This window comes from Pelophylax lessonae (assembly GCF_965119305.1).
Source record: "Pelophylax lessonae genome assembly, chromosome: 8".
Lineage (NCBI taxonomy): Eukaryota > Metazoa > Chordata > Amphibia > Anura > Ranidae > Pelophylax > Pelophylax lessonae.
The window spans coordinates 86099672-86114603 of NC_138775.1; the positions used below are offsets into that span (position 1 = coordinate 86099672).

The 14932-nt window shown below is 45.8% G+C and overlaps 1 protein-coding gene across 1 annotated transcript in view; it reads right to left on the reverse strand.

Moving 5' to 3' along the window:
* Positions 1-3845: 3845 nt before the first annotated feature.
* STAB1 (stabilin 1) overlaps positions 3846-14932 on the reverse strand; it is a gene marked incomplete at its 3' end in the record, with an annotated part of 476721 nt that continues 465634 nt past the window's right edge. The window contains exon 68 of the mRNA XM_082266286.1: positions 3846-3887. Coding sequence (XP_082122412.1) covers positions 3846-3887 — 42 coding nt within the window. The remainder of the gene's footprint in view (positions 3888-14932) is intronic.

Consider the following 14932-nt stretch of genomic DNA (forward strand, 5'->3'; position numbering starts at 1 on the left):
ATACGCTGTTAAAAGCTGTAAAATCTACTTCTAAGAAGATTTACCATCGTAAGTGGAAGACGTACATTGCGTGGTGTGAACCCCCCTGGGTTCACCCTTGTTCCTATTCGGTGGCTCGGATCTTGGCTTTCCTCCAACGAGGGGTTGTGCAGCGCCTGGCCTTGAGTACCATTAAGGGCCAAGTCTCGGCCCTGGCAGTTTTCTTTCAACGCTTGTTGGCCACACACTCCTTGGTGCATACTTTTCTCCAGGGTGTAGGACACTTGGTCTCCAATGCCGCCGTGGTACCTCAATTTGGTGTTGTCAGTTCTCCAGAAACCTCCCTGTGAAAATATTCGGGAGATTCCCCTGCTTAGGTTATCTCAGAAGGTGGCTTTTTTTGGTGGCCATTACTCTGGTGTGCAGGGTGTCTGAACTGGCAGGTTTGTCTTGCCGTTCACCTTACCGGGTGGTTCACAGGGATAAGATGGTTCTGGGTCCACGTCCGTCGTTCCTTCCGAAGGCCGTCTCAGACTTTCATCTGAATGAAGACATTGTGTTACCCTCCCTGTGTCCCAAGCCTAAGCATCACAAGGAAGTTGCCTTGCACTCCCTGGATGTGGTCCGGGTAATAAAGGTGTATCTGGCAGCTACAGAGTCGTAGGAAATCAGACTCACTATTTGTCCTTACGGATGTACCTCGCAAGGGGCTGGCTGCTTCTGCTGCGACCATTTCCAGATGGATCAGACTGTGGTTCAGGCTTATTCTATTAAGGGTCTGGTTCCGCCTTTCCCTGTTAAGGCTCACTCTACTCATGCACTTAGTGCCTCCTTGGCCTTCCGTCATCAGGCGTCAGTGATGCAGGTTTGTAGGCGGCTACCTGGTCGTCTGTACACACACTCACAAAGTTTTATAAAGTGGATGTGTTGGCATCTGCAGATGTTTCTTTTGGCCGCAAAGTTTTGCAGGTTGCTGTTTAGAGGACTTTTTTTTTTTTTTAGGGTGTGTTTTTCAGGTGAGCTCCAAGTTACCTGGTTGGCTATGTTTAGCCTTGAGGAAGTTTATTTTTTATGCTGTTCCCACCCCTCATGTTTGCTTTGGGACATCCCTAGAGTCAAGAAGATGAAGAGCTGTGTCTATCAATGAACATCAGAGAAGTGGAATTTTACAGACACAGCACCCGCCCCTCTATGGAGTTGGGTTTTTTCCTTCTGACACTGCTTGTTACAAAACTTAATACCTATAGCAGGAAGTGGGAGTATACCCCCAGGGACTGCCCCATAGCGTGTTCAAGTTTTTTCTCTGCCTAGTGTCCTACTCCTGTAGGGGGGCAGTATAACCCTACGGTCAAGAAGATGAAGAGCTATGTTCGTCAATGAACATCAGAGAAGTGGAATTTTACGGTAAGACAAAAATCCCATTTTCCTGTTGTATCAGTCAGTGCTGGTTGTGTTTTCGTGGTTGTGTTTGTGTGTCATTGCTGTACAGATTGTGTATCTGGGCTAATTTAGTACTGACTGTGTGTCCGTGGACATGTTGCTGCTTAAAGAGGGACAAAACATTGAAAGCTGTGTCCAAAAAAAAAGCATCTCCCTACGGTTGATACTTTCACCGTTGCTTACTTGCCATGTTTTGTATTTTGTCTCTGTGGAGTTAGCCATGTACTGTAGAAAGGGTTTTCTTCCACATGTCAAACGACAGCAGTGACTAACACAGTAGTTATATCGCCGAGTCACCTGAGACTTAGCAGGCAAAGAAACAGAGTCCTATATCTCACTATGCAGATATACAGCTATAAGCCGTAGGCATAGGCCTGCCTAGACACTCAAAAAGCTCACTGCTATTCTCCAGGAGGAATTCCAGGCAAAATGTAGGTTTTTCAGGACACTGCTTTAAGTACAATTAACATTTCAATGTTTTCAATATAACCGCAATTGTTCACTCCTTGAGTTTATTAGTTCCATTTTTTTTTTTAACCAGTTGTTTTTAGTATTAAACAAGTTGCCTAATTATCTCATAATTTACATTTTAAATCAGTAAATTAACATTTTCAGTTTTTTTTTTTTTATCAGTGATAATTTTAGGCCCGGTTCACACCAAAACATGGTGTGGGAAAGGCATATTTCATATGCGTTTCCTGCACCCTGTTTGAATATGCTGCTCTAATTATGCCCTGTTATTAATGGCACCCCTATTCCAGAGCATTTGCGGGTACTGAATAGCTTAGTACCACAGAACCATGCAGTTTGGTGCAGTGTGTTTTTAAAGTAGTGCAAGCACCGCCTCCTAAACCCTTTATTCTCCCCCCACCCTTTTTTTTTTTTTTTTTTCAGCCTAACCTCAAACCCCTAATAGGGTTTCAGGCTTCTGTTTGTGCAAAACAGAATTTTTTTTAAAAATGATTGAACCAGAAAAGTAATGCAAACACTACTTTATGTAGATCCAGTGAGTTTGCAGCCCATTCAAATGTCAAAACGTACTGCACAGGACCGCATATGTTACCATGTGAACCGACCCTTAAGTAATGTGTTTTTTTACTTCTACATTATCCTATTTTTACTTCTACATTATCCTATTTTTAATAACATTCATCAAAAGGTATAATGTGGTAATGTTTAAGTGATAAAGGGGGTTATTGGGATGGAATGAGGATGGGGGGGTGAGGGGGTTTCTTTTTGGCACAAGGTAACCTGTCCGAAAAAAAATTCTGCCCTGGGTATTTTGACAACTCCCAAGCTTCCACGGACGATATGGTATTAGTATCTAATAAATTAATACCATGATAAATATATGCACATCTGTAATTTGGAAAGGCACAAACCTATGTCTAGATGTTTCTAAGCTATTGTTGGCACCCTTCCTGGCATGTATACAAGCATTTGCCCATTATCAAACTTATTTAAAGTTTTTTTAAAGGAGTTAAAAAAAAAAATGTGTCATTCCGCTCAAGTCTGTATTTACCCAACAACATGATTTCTGTAATATTATCTCTACTTTACAGGGCAAGTAAGTGAAATACAAAAAACATGGGTTTATTATTCTGTTTTATTCCAATTCCTGTAAACATGATTCCTGAAACTTGCCTCCAAAAAGAAAAAAAAAAAGAAAAGCAGCACATTTATAAAAGTTGTTTTCAGAGATTTTTTGGGAAATTGTGTAAGTTGGATTTGACCTGGGTTGCCAGATCTCATGTAAGAAACAACCGTTAATGCCCAGGGGATATTAAATGTTTGGAAATCACCATATTAAATCAGATTCTGCATACTTGCATGAATAATTGTGTATGTAATAGATGACTGCACTCTGGGAAATTTGGCAACCCTGTTTTTGATATTGTAGTTTATGATGATTTAGATATTTTTTCCTTAATCACATACCATAGGGATTTATCATTAAAGAGTTAACATACAAAATTATTTAGTTTTTGGTGGATGCTGACAGTCTAAATCATCCACTGGTTCTCCAGAGGATCACATTGGTGTGGTGCCCTGGCTCACCTTCCCCATGCACTGCTGATTGTCTTCCTTTTTTTTGAAGTCAAGTGAGGGCTCCAAATCCTCCTGTTGTATTGTTTCTACTGTAAAATGCTAAGTAATTTGAGAATCCAGTGGGGAGCGTGAGTTCATTGTTAATGTTAGGTGAACACAGTCAGGGGCCCAGATAAGTATATGAATCTAGGTTGCGATTCATTCTGTTCGTTTCTGTGGCTTAAACTTCAACTGATTTTATAAATACACAATATCAAAATTTACAAATGTCAATGTGCATGAATATGTCGTGGTGGTCATTCTTAGGTCTTCCTTCTTAAGGTCGTAGACATGGTCCAGCCATCCAATGCTCCAAAAATGTGTGAACCGCTTTAGGCTTATTGTTCCAGGCTAGCCTCATCCCCATCATTAGACGGCTCCTAAGCAGAAAAGAATAACTAGAAATTACTAGAGACAAGAAAACGCATGACCGCAATTGGACCAAGACTTTTCTTACAGAATCAGCATTACAACAGACATTACTCATTAACAAAAAAAGTAAACCTATTGCAGATTTATTCTCCAACTTTGGTTAGGGATGAAGATGGGTTTGGACCAACCCTGGAAGGAAGCAGCCACTCTCAATGATGCCCACTCAACTACAGCCAGGGCATTCCCTACCCTACAGCTGCATGTACACAAAGGGGCAGGGATGCTCATGAGATCACCATGGCCATATTTTAAATAATGTCATTGTCAAAAAATGTGGCAATAATCAATAATGTCACAAACATCCCCACTCCTTTGTGTATGTCTAGCTGCAATGTGGGGAATACGCTGGTTGCAGTTGATTGGACAGCAGCAACAGCTTCCTTCAGGGTTTGAAACTAAGCTAAGCTCATACCTAAAGCTGACCAACTGTAAAGCTTTCCATACACCAAGTATTTTTGGGAGCTTTCAACCAAAGTAATCAATTGATTCTGATTCCTAAGCCACCCAGCAACTGAAACTGATCTGCCTTGATCAAAACTACTAATTAAAATTAAATTGCCAATCAAAACGCTTTTTTTGTTTGATTCAACCCTAATTTTAGATATTTGCTTAAAACTAGGAAAATATTTTAAGCAAAGATGGTGGATTGCTCTGGATTGTTCTAAATAAAAACCTGATGGAAAGCATCAGTCTAACTACTGGCATCTACAACACTGACAGTAATGTGATCTGTAAACTGGAATGCTGGGGACCTTTAGTTTTTCCATAAAGCAGGTCTTTGGATAACACGTGGAGTTAAAATACTAAAGGCAAATACACTGTGCACTAGTTTCAGAGATTAGTGAATTAGGTAAAGCTTCACTTTGCAAAGAATCCTCAATCGCATGGAAGGAAAATTAAAAAATTGGATTTTTGTACTTACCGTAAAATCAATTTCTCTGAGTTCATCGATGGACACAGTGCTCCATAAATCGTAACTAGTGCGTTATATTGCCTCCTCCAGGAGTAGGACTAGGCAGAACAAAAAAAACACCTGGCTACACCCATGGGCCATCCCCTTAGCTGGTATTTAAACCCTTTTTCTGCTCTAGGTAATCAGTTTAGTAGCAAGCAGTTTTATAAGTTTCAGAACTCCATAGAGGGGTGGGTGCTGTGTCTGTCGAACTCAGAGAAATGGATTTTACGGCAAGTACAAAAATCCCATTTTCTCTTGCATTCATCGACAGGGAAAGCGCTCCATAAATCATAACTAATGGGATGTCCAAAAGCAGTGCCAAAAGGAAAATGAGGGGTGAGGAAAATAACCCAAGGCTAAACCACGGAGGAAAAATGAGAATGCTTTAGGAACATATTAAACAAATGCATCTCGCAGTGCATTCCTATGGGAAATTTAGAAGAGACAAAGCCAAACCTGGCTGGCTAAACCGTATTGTTAAAAAAAACTTATTAGGGGGAAAAAAATGGCCTTCAAAAAATAAAAATCAGAGGGCACAGTATCGGCTTTCCAGCAATACAAGGAAGTAAATACGAAATCAAAATGGCTAAAATCAACTTCGAGAGATGAGGGGAGGATGGTTACAGAGGACACTGAAAAGTGCTTAATGCTTTTTTCTCCTCAGTCATTACACAGGAAAAGGAGGGGTACACCGACCATGACTGTATGGTTAGCAGTACTTCACAGGACTTGCCGCTATGGCTAACAGAGGGTGAAATCAGGGAAAGGCTGGATAAAATGAACACAAATAAATCACCAGGCCCGGATGGCATACATCCAAGAGTACTCAAAGAACTTAGAAAAACTATATCTAGACCACTGTTCCTGATCTTTGCTGACAGTATTATGAGGAAATGTACTAGGTGATTGGAGGAAAGCGAACGTGATACCGATATTCAAAAAAGGGCAGAGGCATGTCCCAGGAAATTATAGGCCAGTCAGCCTGACATCGATAGTATATAAACTTCTGGAGGGGATGATGAGGGACTATATCATAGAGATTGCTAAAGACAACAACATCATCAGCAGTAATCGGCATGGGTTTACAAATGGGCGTTCTTGTCAAACCAATCTCTTAACATTCTACGAGGAGGTGAGCTAGATAGGGGGAGACCAGTGGATGTGGTGTACCTGAATTTTGCTAAGGCGTTTGATACAGTTCCCCACAAGCGCTTAATTTATAAAATAAGGTCTGCAGGCATCGACCACAAGGTTTGCTCTTGGATACGGAACTGGTTAAAAGGGCGTGTCCAAAGGGTGGTAATAAATAGCGCATACTCAGACTGGTCTGGGGTGGTAAGTGGGGTCCCCCAAGGCTCAGTCCTGGGACCAACCTTGTTCAATTTATTCATAAACAGCATTGAGGAGAGGGTAGACTAGGCAATAGCATGCAATGTCAAGCTGCAGCTGCCAAAGCCGGTAGAATATTAGCATGCATAAAGAAGGGGATGCATTCCAGAGATAAAACTATAAACCTACCACTTTATAAAACTCTGGTCTGACCACATCTGGAGTATTCTGTCCAGTTCTTGTTGGCAGTCCTCAGGAGGGATGTGTTGGAGCTGGAGAGAGTCCAGAGAAGGGCAACTAAACTAATTGGGGGATTGGAGGACCTTAATTATGAAGAGTGTTTACAATCGCTTGATTTATTCTACCTGGAGAAGAGACACCTGAGAGGAGACATGATAGCAATTTACAAATACCTCATTGGTGATCTCAGCATAGAAAAAAAAAGTATTCAGTCCCAAGGATTGCCTGAGGACGCGAGGACATACAATGCTATTAGAGGAGAAGCGTTTTAACCTCAGGCAATGCAGGGGGTTCTTTACTGTTAGGGTACAAGATTGTGGAATTCTCTACCACAAGAGGTAGTTTCTGCGGGAAGTATGGCTACTGTCAAAAGACTCTTGGACATACATCTCAAGCATCAGAACATTAAGGGGTATGAGAAATGATTACGGCCACACACACACACACACACACCTACACAGATTGAATTGGATGGACTATTGTCTTTATTCAACCTCAACTACTATGTAACTATATGTAACTAAACATAAGAAACCTTAAATCGGGACACAGGAGCCCCGTCTGAAAAATAAAGGTTTAAAGAAAAAACACCCCTCAAGAGGGAACAGCCCCTCTTAAGCAGCAGCCTGCTAAACTTTGCGACCAACAGAAGCATCTGCAGATGCCAAAGTATCTACCTTATAGGATTTTGTAAAGGTATGCACAGACGACTAAGTGGCTGCCATGCAAACTTTCAATATTGAAGCCTGATGATGTAAGGCCCAAGAAGCACTCAGCGGCCGAGTAGAATGCGCCGTGATAGGGAAAAGGTAGAACCTGACCTTTAACCACTTTAATACAGGGCACTCCCCTCCCTTCCTGCCCAGGCCAATTTTCCCCTTTTAGCGCTGTTGCAATTTGAATGACAATTGCGCGGTCATGCAACACTGTACCTACACCAAATTTATGTAATTTTCCCCCCACAAATAGAGCTTTCTTTTGGTGGTATTTGATCACCTGTGCGATTTTTACTTTTTGCTAAACAAATAAAAAAAGACCGAAAAGTTTGAAAAAAAAAAAAAGTTTTTTTGTTTATGTTATACAATTTTGTAAATAAATAAGTTTTTTTCCTGCACTGATGAGACTGCACTGATGAGGAGGCACTGATGGGGTGGCACTGATAGGCGGCACGGATAGGTAGCACAGATATGCAGCATTGGTGGGCACTGATAGGCAGCACTGCTGGGCACTGATAGGTGGCACTAATGGGCACTGATAGGCGGCACTGGTGGGCGACACTAAAGGATGGCAATGATGGGCACTTGTGGGCAGCACTGATAGGGAGGACACTGGTGGGCATCACTGATGGGGAGGGCAATGGGGGGCTGAGCCCTGATTGCCATCCCTGGTGGCCATAGTGGGCATCCCTGGGGTCATAGTGGGCATCCATGGGGTCATAGTGGGCATCCCTGGGGTCATAGTGGGCATCCCTGGTGGATCTAGTGGCATCCCCCCCCCGAGGGTCTGCACTGGTAAACAATGATCTGATTACCAGTGCCGACCCCCCCCTGTCAGGGGAGCCGCCGATCGGCGCTCCTTTGCTCGTGCCTGTCAGGCACGAACTAAGGAAAGCCGATCAACGGCTGTTCCTATTTACTATGTGACCAGCCGTGATTGGACACGGCTGATCACATGGTAAAGAGCCTCCGTCAGAGGCTCTTTACCGAGATCGGAGATGCAGGGTGTCAGACTGACACCTCGCATCACCGATCGCCGCTCTGCGCGCCCCCGGGGGGCGCCCAGAGCTGTGTTATCCTGCCGCCGTCATATGACGTCCGGTCAGGATAACACAACCACATTCCCGCCGTCATTTTGTAATAGGGCGGGCGGGAAGTGGTTAATGGAATAGGCCTGAGTCACTATCTGTCTGATCCATCTGGAGATGGTAACGGAAGAAGCGTCCAGCCCATTTCTTGGTCTTTCTGTAACCACAAAAAGCGAATCTGACCTCTGAAAAGTCTCAGTAGCTGCCAGATACACCCGTATCACATGAACCACATTTAAGGTATGCAAAGCAAATTACTTGGGATGAACCGGCTTGGAACACAAGGAAGGCAACACAATATCCTCATTCAAATGAAAGTCAGAGACAACTTTGGGCGGGAATGATGGACAGGGACGAAGAACCACTTTATCCCTATGGACCACTAAATAGGGACTGCGACAAGATAATGCCGCCACTTCAGATACCCAGATGGCTGAGGTAATAGCCACCAAGAATGTCACCTTCGGGGATAACATAGGCAAGGGAATCTCCCAAATATTTTCAAATGGAGGTTTCTGGAGAACCGAAAACGCTAAATTTACATCCCAGACCGTACAGATGTTGAACACCTGGAATGAAGGTACAAACTAAAGAGTGAGTGGCTAGGGGTCGCTGAAAGAATATTGCCAAGGCAGACACCTGGCCCTTGATGGTACTGAAGGCCAACTTCTGATCAATGCCATGTCAAAGAAAAGTTAGAATCCGAGCCACAGAAAAGGATCACGGAAGAACACCAATCGACTCACACCAGGAATTGTATGCTTTCCACGTACGATGGTATATCTTAATAGGAGTGAGAAGAACAAAATGCCGCAGCTATCAAAACCTCACTCACTCAGCGCTATGGTGCTGGTTGCGTTGCCACAACAAAATGAAAAATACATACAATTTATAAAATATATACAGCAGCTGCTATAAACAATAATAAATCAAAAAAGGTGTGTGTATAATATCCTGTTAGGAAGACCCAGCAACAGAGATACATGCAAACACTAACAGCACTAATATCGAGACACAAAGCAAAGTCCCAGTGCAATAGTTCATAAGACAAGGATGCTCAAGAGTGTCAAACATATATAGGGTGAGCCAGTCCAGATAAATGATCCAGTTGAATCAATATTTGATATTTGATATGTGGAGACTTGCATATGCATGCACCATCACCTCACACCTGTGGCCCCCTTGGTATTGCCCATGTACCTATAGGAGATAAACAATGCTCCAGATATAATCCAACTAGCTCCAGCTGATTATACTTCCATCTATAACTGGTGATTAGAGGAGGACACTTCTATAAACCGCAATCAAGAAACGTATATGATGGCAACATTTATTTTCTTTCTCATGCAAGCAGGCGTTTCATAATCTCTCCACTTTACATTTTAATGAAGTTAAAACAGTCAATATCGCATGCCTCGCAGAGTGGAACAATCTGATTGCCATTCATCTGCACAAAGAAACAACTGCACAGGAGATAACAGGTGGATGGAAGCCCCCAAGTGACGTTTACAGTCACCAGGAGGATTGGAAGATCCTCGCTCTGGATTCCTTGCCATGACATTTGGACGCCTCGTCAAAAACTTCGGTATTCGCCTGTGGAGCCGAAGCTGCTAAAGGAGCTGCATTGTAAGACTGTGCAAACAGAATTGTCTTGAAGGTGGATACCACCAGACTCAGAACCTGTATGCAAAATGGGAAAGAGAACTATCTGTATGACAGCAGCCGGTGAATCACGACCTGTGGTCCCTGACGTTCGTGCACAGGAATAACCACCCTGGTCAGAAAAAGAATCAGACCTAGGTAAATCAATTTCCTGGACAAGGATAGGTGGGACCTTAGGTAGTTTAGATATCACCTGAACCTTTGCAGGAATTCAATCCGCACAAGAAGACTCCAAGACCTTAAAAACCTGAAAAGGACCTTTGTCCCCCTTTCTGGGTACCCCGAAAAGAAACATTTTGCTCACCTAAGAAGTTCACGGGGCCGAAAACCAGTGAAAATGTCCCCCCACCCCAATAATGGCAGACCCTTATGCTGAAGGAGTCTTGTCTGCTGGTCCGGGAAGCTAGCTCTAGGCTTACCAGACCAAGGTTGCATGGAACCTCCCGGGAAGATTTAAAAGATTTATTTCCCTTATTCTCCATCCCAGAAGCACAAATAATTTTCTATGGGCTGAGAAGGAGGGCCCCCGTCTGCCTTTCCTTGACTGTGGCAGGAGGGTACTCTTACCTCCCTTGATACCCTTAATGATGTCATCCAGGGTAGCCCCAAACAAGCGATCACCTTGAAAGTGTAGATCAATAAGCGCTTTCTTAGAGGCATGGTCTGCGGACCAATTCTTAAGCCACAACACGTGCCTAATCATTACCGCTGAAACAGAAGGTTTGGACAGCACAGAAGCTGTATCCAAAGCTGCATCACAAATAAACTGCAGCCCACAAACCAACTGGTCCGCAAAATCAACATAAGCGGCGGGGACCTGCTCACCCCCTAGGCCCTGGCGCAAAGGCTTGGCCCATTCAGTTAGGGTTTGAGACACCAGGGCTGAGGCAAAGACTGGCCACAATGCCACACCAGCCAAAGTAAACATGCTGTGTGCCACAGCCTCTGCTTTCTTGTCAGACGGGTCCTTAAAGGGGATTCCTCTACTGGGATCATGGTTGCTTTCACCAACCTGGAAACAGGAGGGTACACCACTGGTGGACTAGCCCACTTTTTTTAAAAGTTACTCCTGAAAAGGGTAATGTATAGCAAAATGTTTGGGGACCACAAAGGGAATTTTGGTTGTTCCCATTCCTTACAGGAAAACCTGTCAAAATAAGGCACATAAGGAAACACCTTTGAAGTACGATGTGACTTGTGTGTACCAAACGACACAGCCACGTTCGTGACTACATCAGCCACATCCTCTATTTTTAAAGTCTCCCGCACTGCAGTGATAAGTGCTTCTACCAGTGATTTTTCTTTCGCTGCTGCGACCATGGACCAGTCTCACTATCGGATGGATCAGAGGGCACGATATTCCCCCTGGACGGGCAGCGTTTACGGTGGCATCAGGCTCAGAATCAGATGAAACCGCCTGAGCAGGGGAAGGTGGGGGCGCTTCCTCCTGGGCCTTCCACCCGGACTGCAGGACCACCGTCAGTGCAACTATGGGAAGCTGGGGTTCCGAAGGACCTGACACCTCAATGAGGGGGTCAGTGGGGGAGATTTGACCCTAAGGCTCTATAAGGAAAGGAAGACCTTGCAGTACAAAAACGATCTTTTGGCACCACTAAAGGATCCCCTCAAGGTTCAGGGTACCTATCAGCAGAGAGAGAGAGAGATAACAGGGACCCCTAAAGACTCACCCTACCGACCAGAGGAGCTCCGAGAATTCAAACCCAGCATCATCATTGACGCTATCCCTGTTCATATGTCCCAGGCACAGGAAGAGGAAACTAAGGAGTAAGAGGAAGCGCTTCGGCATCCCCACGAGGCTTCAGTTGTCTCCAGCATCTCCCAGACTAAGGGAAAATGGCCCCCAGGACATCATCCGTCTACACAAATATGGCCACCAGCCGGATACCAGCCAGACTAAGGGAAAATGGCCACCATCAGCTAAAAACACTGAAGTATGCTGCCAGGTTCTTTCCTGCACCCTCTGCAAGGGGACCCCCCCTTAAGGTAGGACACACGTTTAGGGGAGACTCTGCTGTGCACTCTGTATTGGGACCCCCTCTGCACTATACCCACACTGCAAACAGCAGGGCATGCACCTAGGGGTCTCCTACACTGGGATCCCTTCAGACTACCAGGGCGGGCCACACACTATCCCAGGACCCTTACAGAGTGTGGATAGTGGGGGAGACACCAGGGGTCTCTGCTGCATTCTCTGCCCTGGGACCACCACCAGACTCTAGGTCCAGACAGGGGAATGGGAGTGGTGGAAGCCCAGCTCAGTGAGGGATTTAAGGATAGGAGGAGGGAACCTGCAAGCAGGAGCGTTCCTGGAGGGTACCCGCGTCCACCCCAAAGAAAACCACCAAAAGGGGAGAGGGGGGGGACTGTACTTACCCTTCCATGGTGCGGGTAACGCTCCAGACAGAACTCCTCACCACGGAAGTAGGGGAGCTGTCGGCCAAGGGACCGCTGTGACTCAAACCCAAGCCCAGTCGTATGTCCGTGAGGCTATGTCACGGCCGACCTAGCGCGTAGCTGAAGTCTGCACACGCTCACAGACTGGGCTGGGGGGACCAATGGATCTAGATTTTCCAGTCCATCACCCAGACCCGCAATTGACTGTAGATCTCCCGAGAGAAAAAACAAAAAAATATGTAAGGAAGGAGAAAATTGCTAGGACCAGAGATCCCAGCCCAGGAGCCTAGGTCCTTACCCTGGACTAGACGTATTAAAACTGGTTACCAAGAGCAGAGAGGGGGGTTATATACGAGCTGAGGAAGGCCCATGGGCGTAGCCAGAGTTTTTTTTTTGTTTGTTTTGCCTAGTCCTACTCCTGGAGGAGACACTACAAACCACTAGTTATGATTTATGGAGCGCTGTGTCCGTCGATGAATGAAAGAGAAAACAGCATTTTTGCTTGTACATGACTTGTCCATTATGAGATTGTGCCAAAGCCAAGAGCAATTCCTCCTCTGTTAATGGGGCTGAACATCCAAGGCTGACAAGTAAGACAGTGTACAATCACAGAGAAAACCAACAATCTCTGACTCAGAGGGCTGTACCTTGGAAGAAAATAAATTTACATAAAAGCTGCAAAACACCTTAAGAATATCAGTTGTCAGGAATTGAAGGGAGCCCTGAGCTTCCAGTATAAGAAATCTTTTTTGGTTGCGCATTAGCATTGCCAACAAAGACCATGCGGTTTCCCCTTCCTCAAAATACTTTAGTTGTAATTGCCTAGACATAGATTGGGTCTCCAGCCATGCCCGCTGGGTATTATGTGTCAGTTGGCTACATATGCATCCTTTGCTCTACAAGCCTCTTTAAGAATAAATGATTCCCAGGATTTGGTTTTACACTTAACGTGAGAAATACGTTTAATAAACTGCCTCCTCATATATGCCTTGGCTGCATCTCAATGGTGCCCAGTTCCACAGTGCCCATATTCTGACAAAAAAGATCTCTAATAGATCTGGTATTGGGTCTTGTTCAAGGAATAGGGACATCTAAAAGGGGTTCAACTTCCAGGCAGTTTAGGAAAATTAGGTACCAATAGCTCAACCCAGAACGGATATTTTATCAAAAATATGTCTGCCCTCATAATTGGAGGTGCCCACTAGTGGCAGCATTGCATCATTCTCTAGACCCAAATCTATCCTGGATAACCCACCATAAGTAGCTGGAAAGCACGAAAACATTATGGTATCTGCAGTGGCGTACTAACGGGGGGGCGGCCCGCCCCGGGTGCCACGCGCTGGGGGGTTGTCAGGCTGCTCGGAATTTCAGTGAGTGTGAAGGAGCTGCAGCTCCTTTAGTCCACGCTGCTCGCGGGGGCGGCGGCCGGCGGGAAGAAGGTGAGCACTGAGCAGCCTCCTTCTGTGTAACTGTCTGGACTGGAGAGGAGATGGGACAGCTGGATATAGAGGGATTCATCTTTCCGTATTTCTCCTGCTGCTGTTGAATGGCCGATTCTCCTCTCCCTCCTGCAGTCAGTTAGCGGCAGCAGGAGGAATATGTAAAGATCAAATCATCTATATGCAGCTGTCCCATCCTCTCTCCTATACAACTTGCTGGCCCCCTAGTGCTCTCCAGCCCCCCCCCCCCTGCTCTAAACACCCCCCCCTGCTCTAAACACCCCCCCCTGCTCTAAACACCCCCCCCTGCTCTAAACAGCCCCTTGCTCTAAACACCCCCTTGCTCTAAACACCCCCCCCTGCTCTAACCCCCCCCTCTCTAAACACCCCCCCTGCTCTAAACACCCCCCCCCTGCTCTAAACAGCCCCTTGCTCTAAACACCCCCCCCTGCTCTAAACACCCCCCCTGCTCTAAACACCCCCCCCCCCTGCTCTAAACACCCCCCCCCCTGCTCTAAACAGCCCCTTGCTCTAAACAGCCCCTTGCTCTAAACACCCCCCCTGCTCTAAACACCCCCCCTGCTCTAAACACCCCCCTTGCTCTAAACACCCCCCCCTGCTCTAAACACCCCCCTTGCTCTAAACACCCCCCCTGCTCTAAACACCCCCCCCCCGCTCTAAACACCCCCCCCGCTCTAAACACCCCCCCACTCTAAACACCCCCCCCCCGCTCTAAACACCCCCCTGCTCTAAACACCCCCTTGCTCTAAACACCCCCCCTTCTAAACATCCCCCCCTTCTAAACACCCCCCCCCACTCTAAACACCCCCCCTGCTCTAAACACCCCCTTGCTCTAAACACCCCCCTGCTCTAAACACCCCCCCCCTGCTCTAAACACCCCCAGTGCTCTAAACACTTCCCAGTGCTCTAAACACCCCCCCTGCTCTAAACACCCCCTTGCTCTAAACACCCCCCCTGCTCTAAACACCCCCCCTGCTCTAAACACCCCCCAGTGCTCTAAACACTTCCCAGTGCTCTAAACACCCCCCCTGCTCTAAACACCCCCTTGTTCTAAACACCCCCTTGCTATAAACACCCCCCCTGCTCTAAACACCCCCCAGTGCTCTAAACACCCCCCAGTGCTCTAAA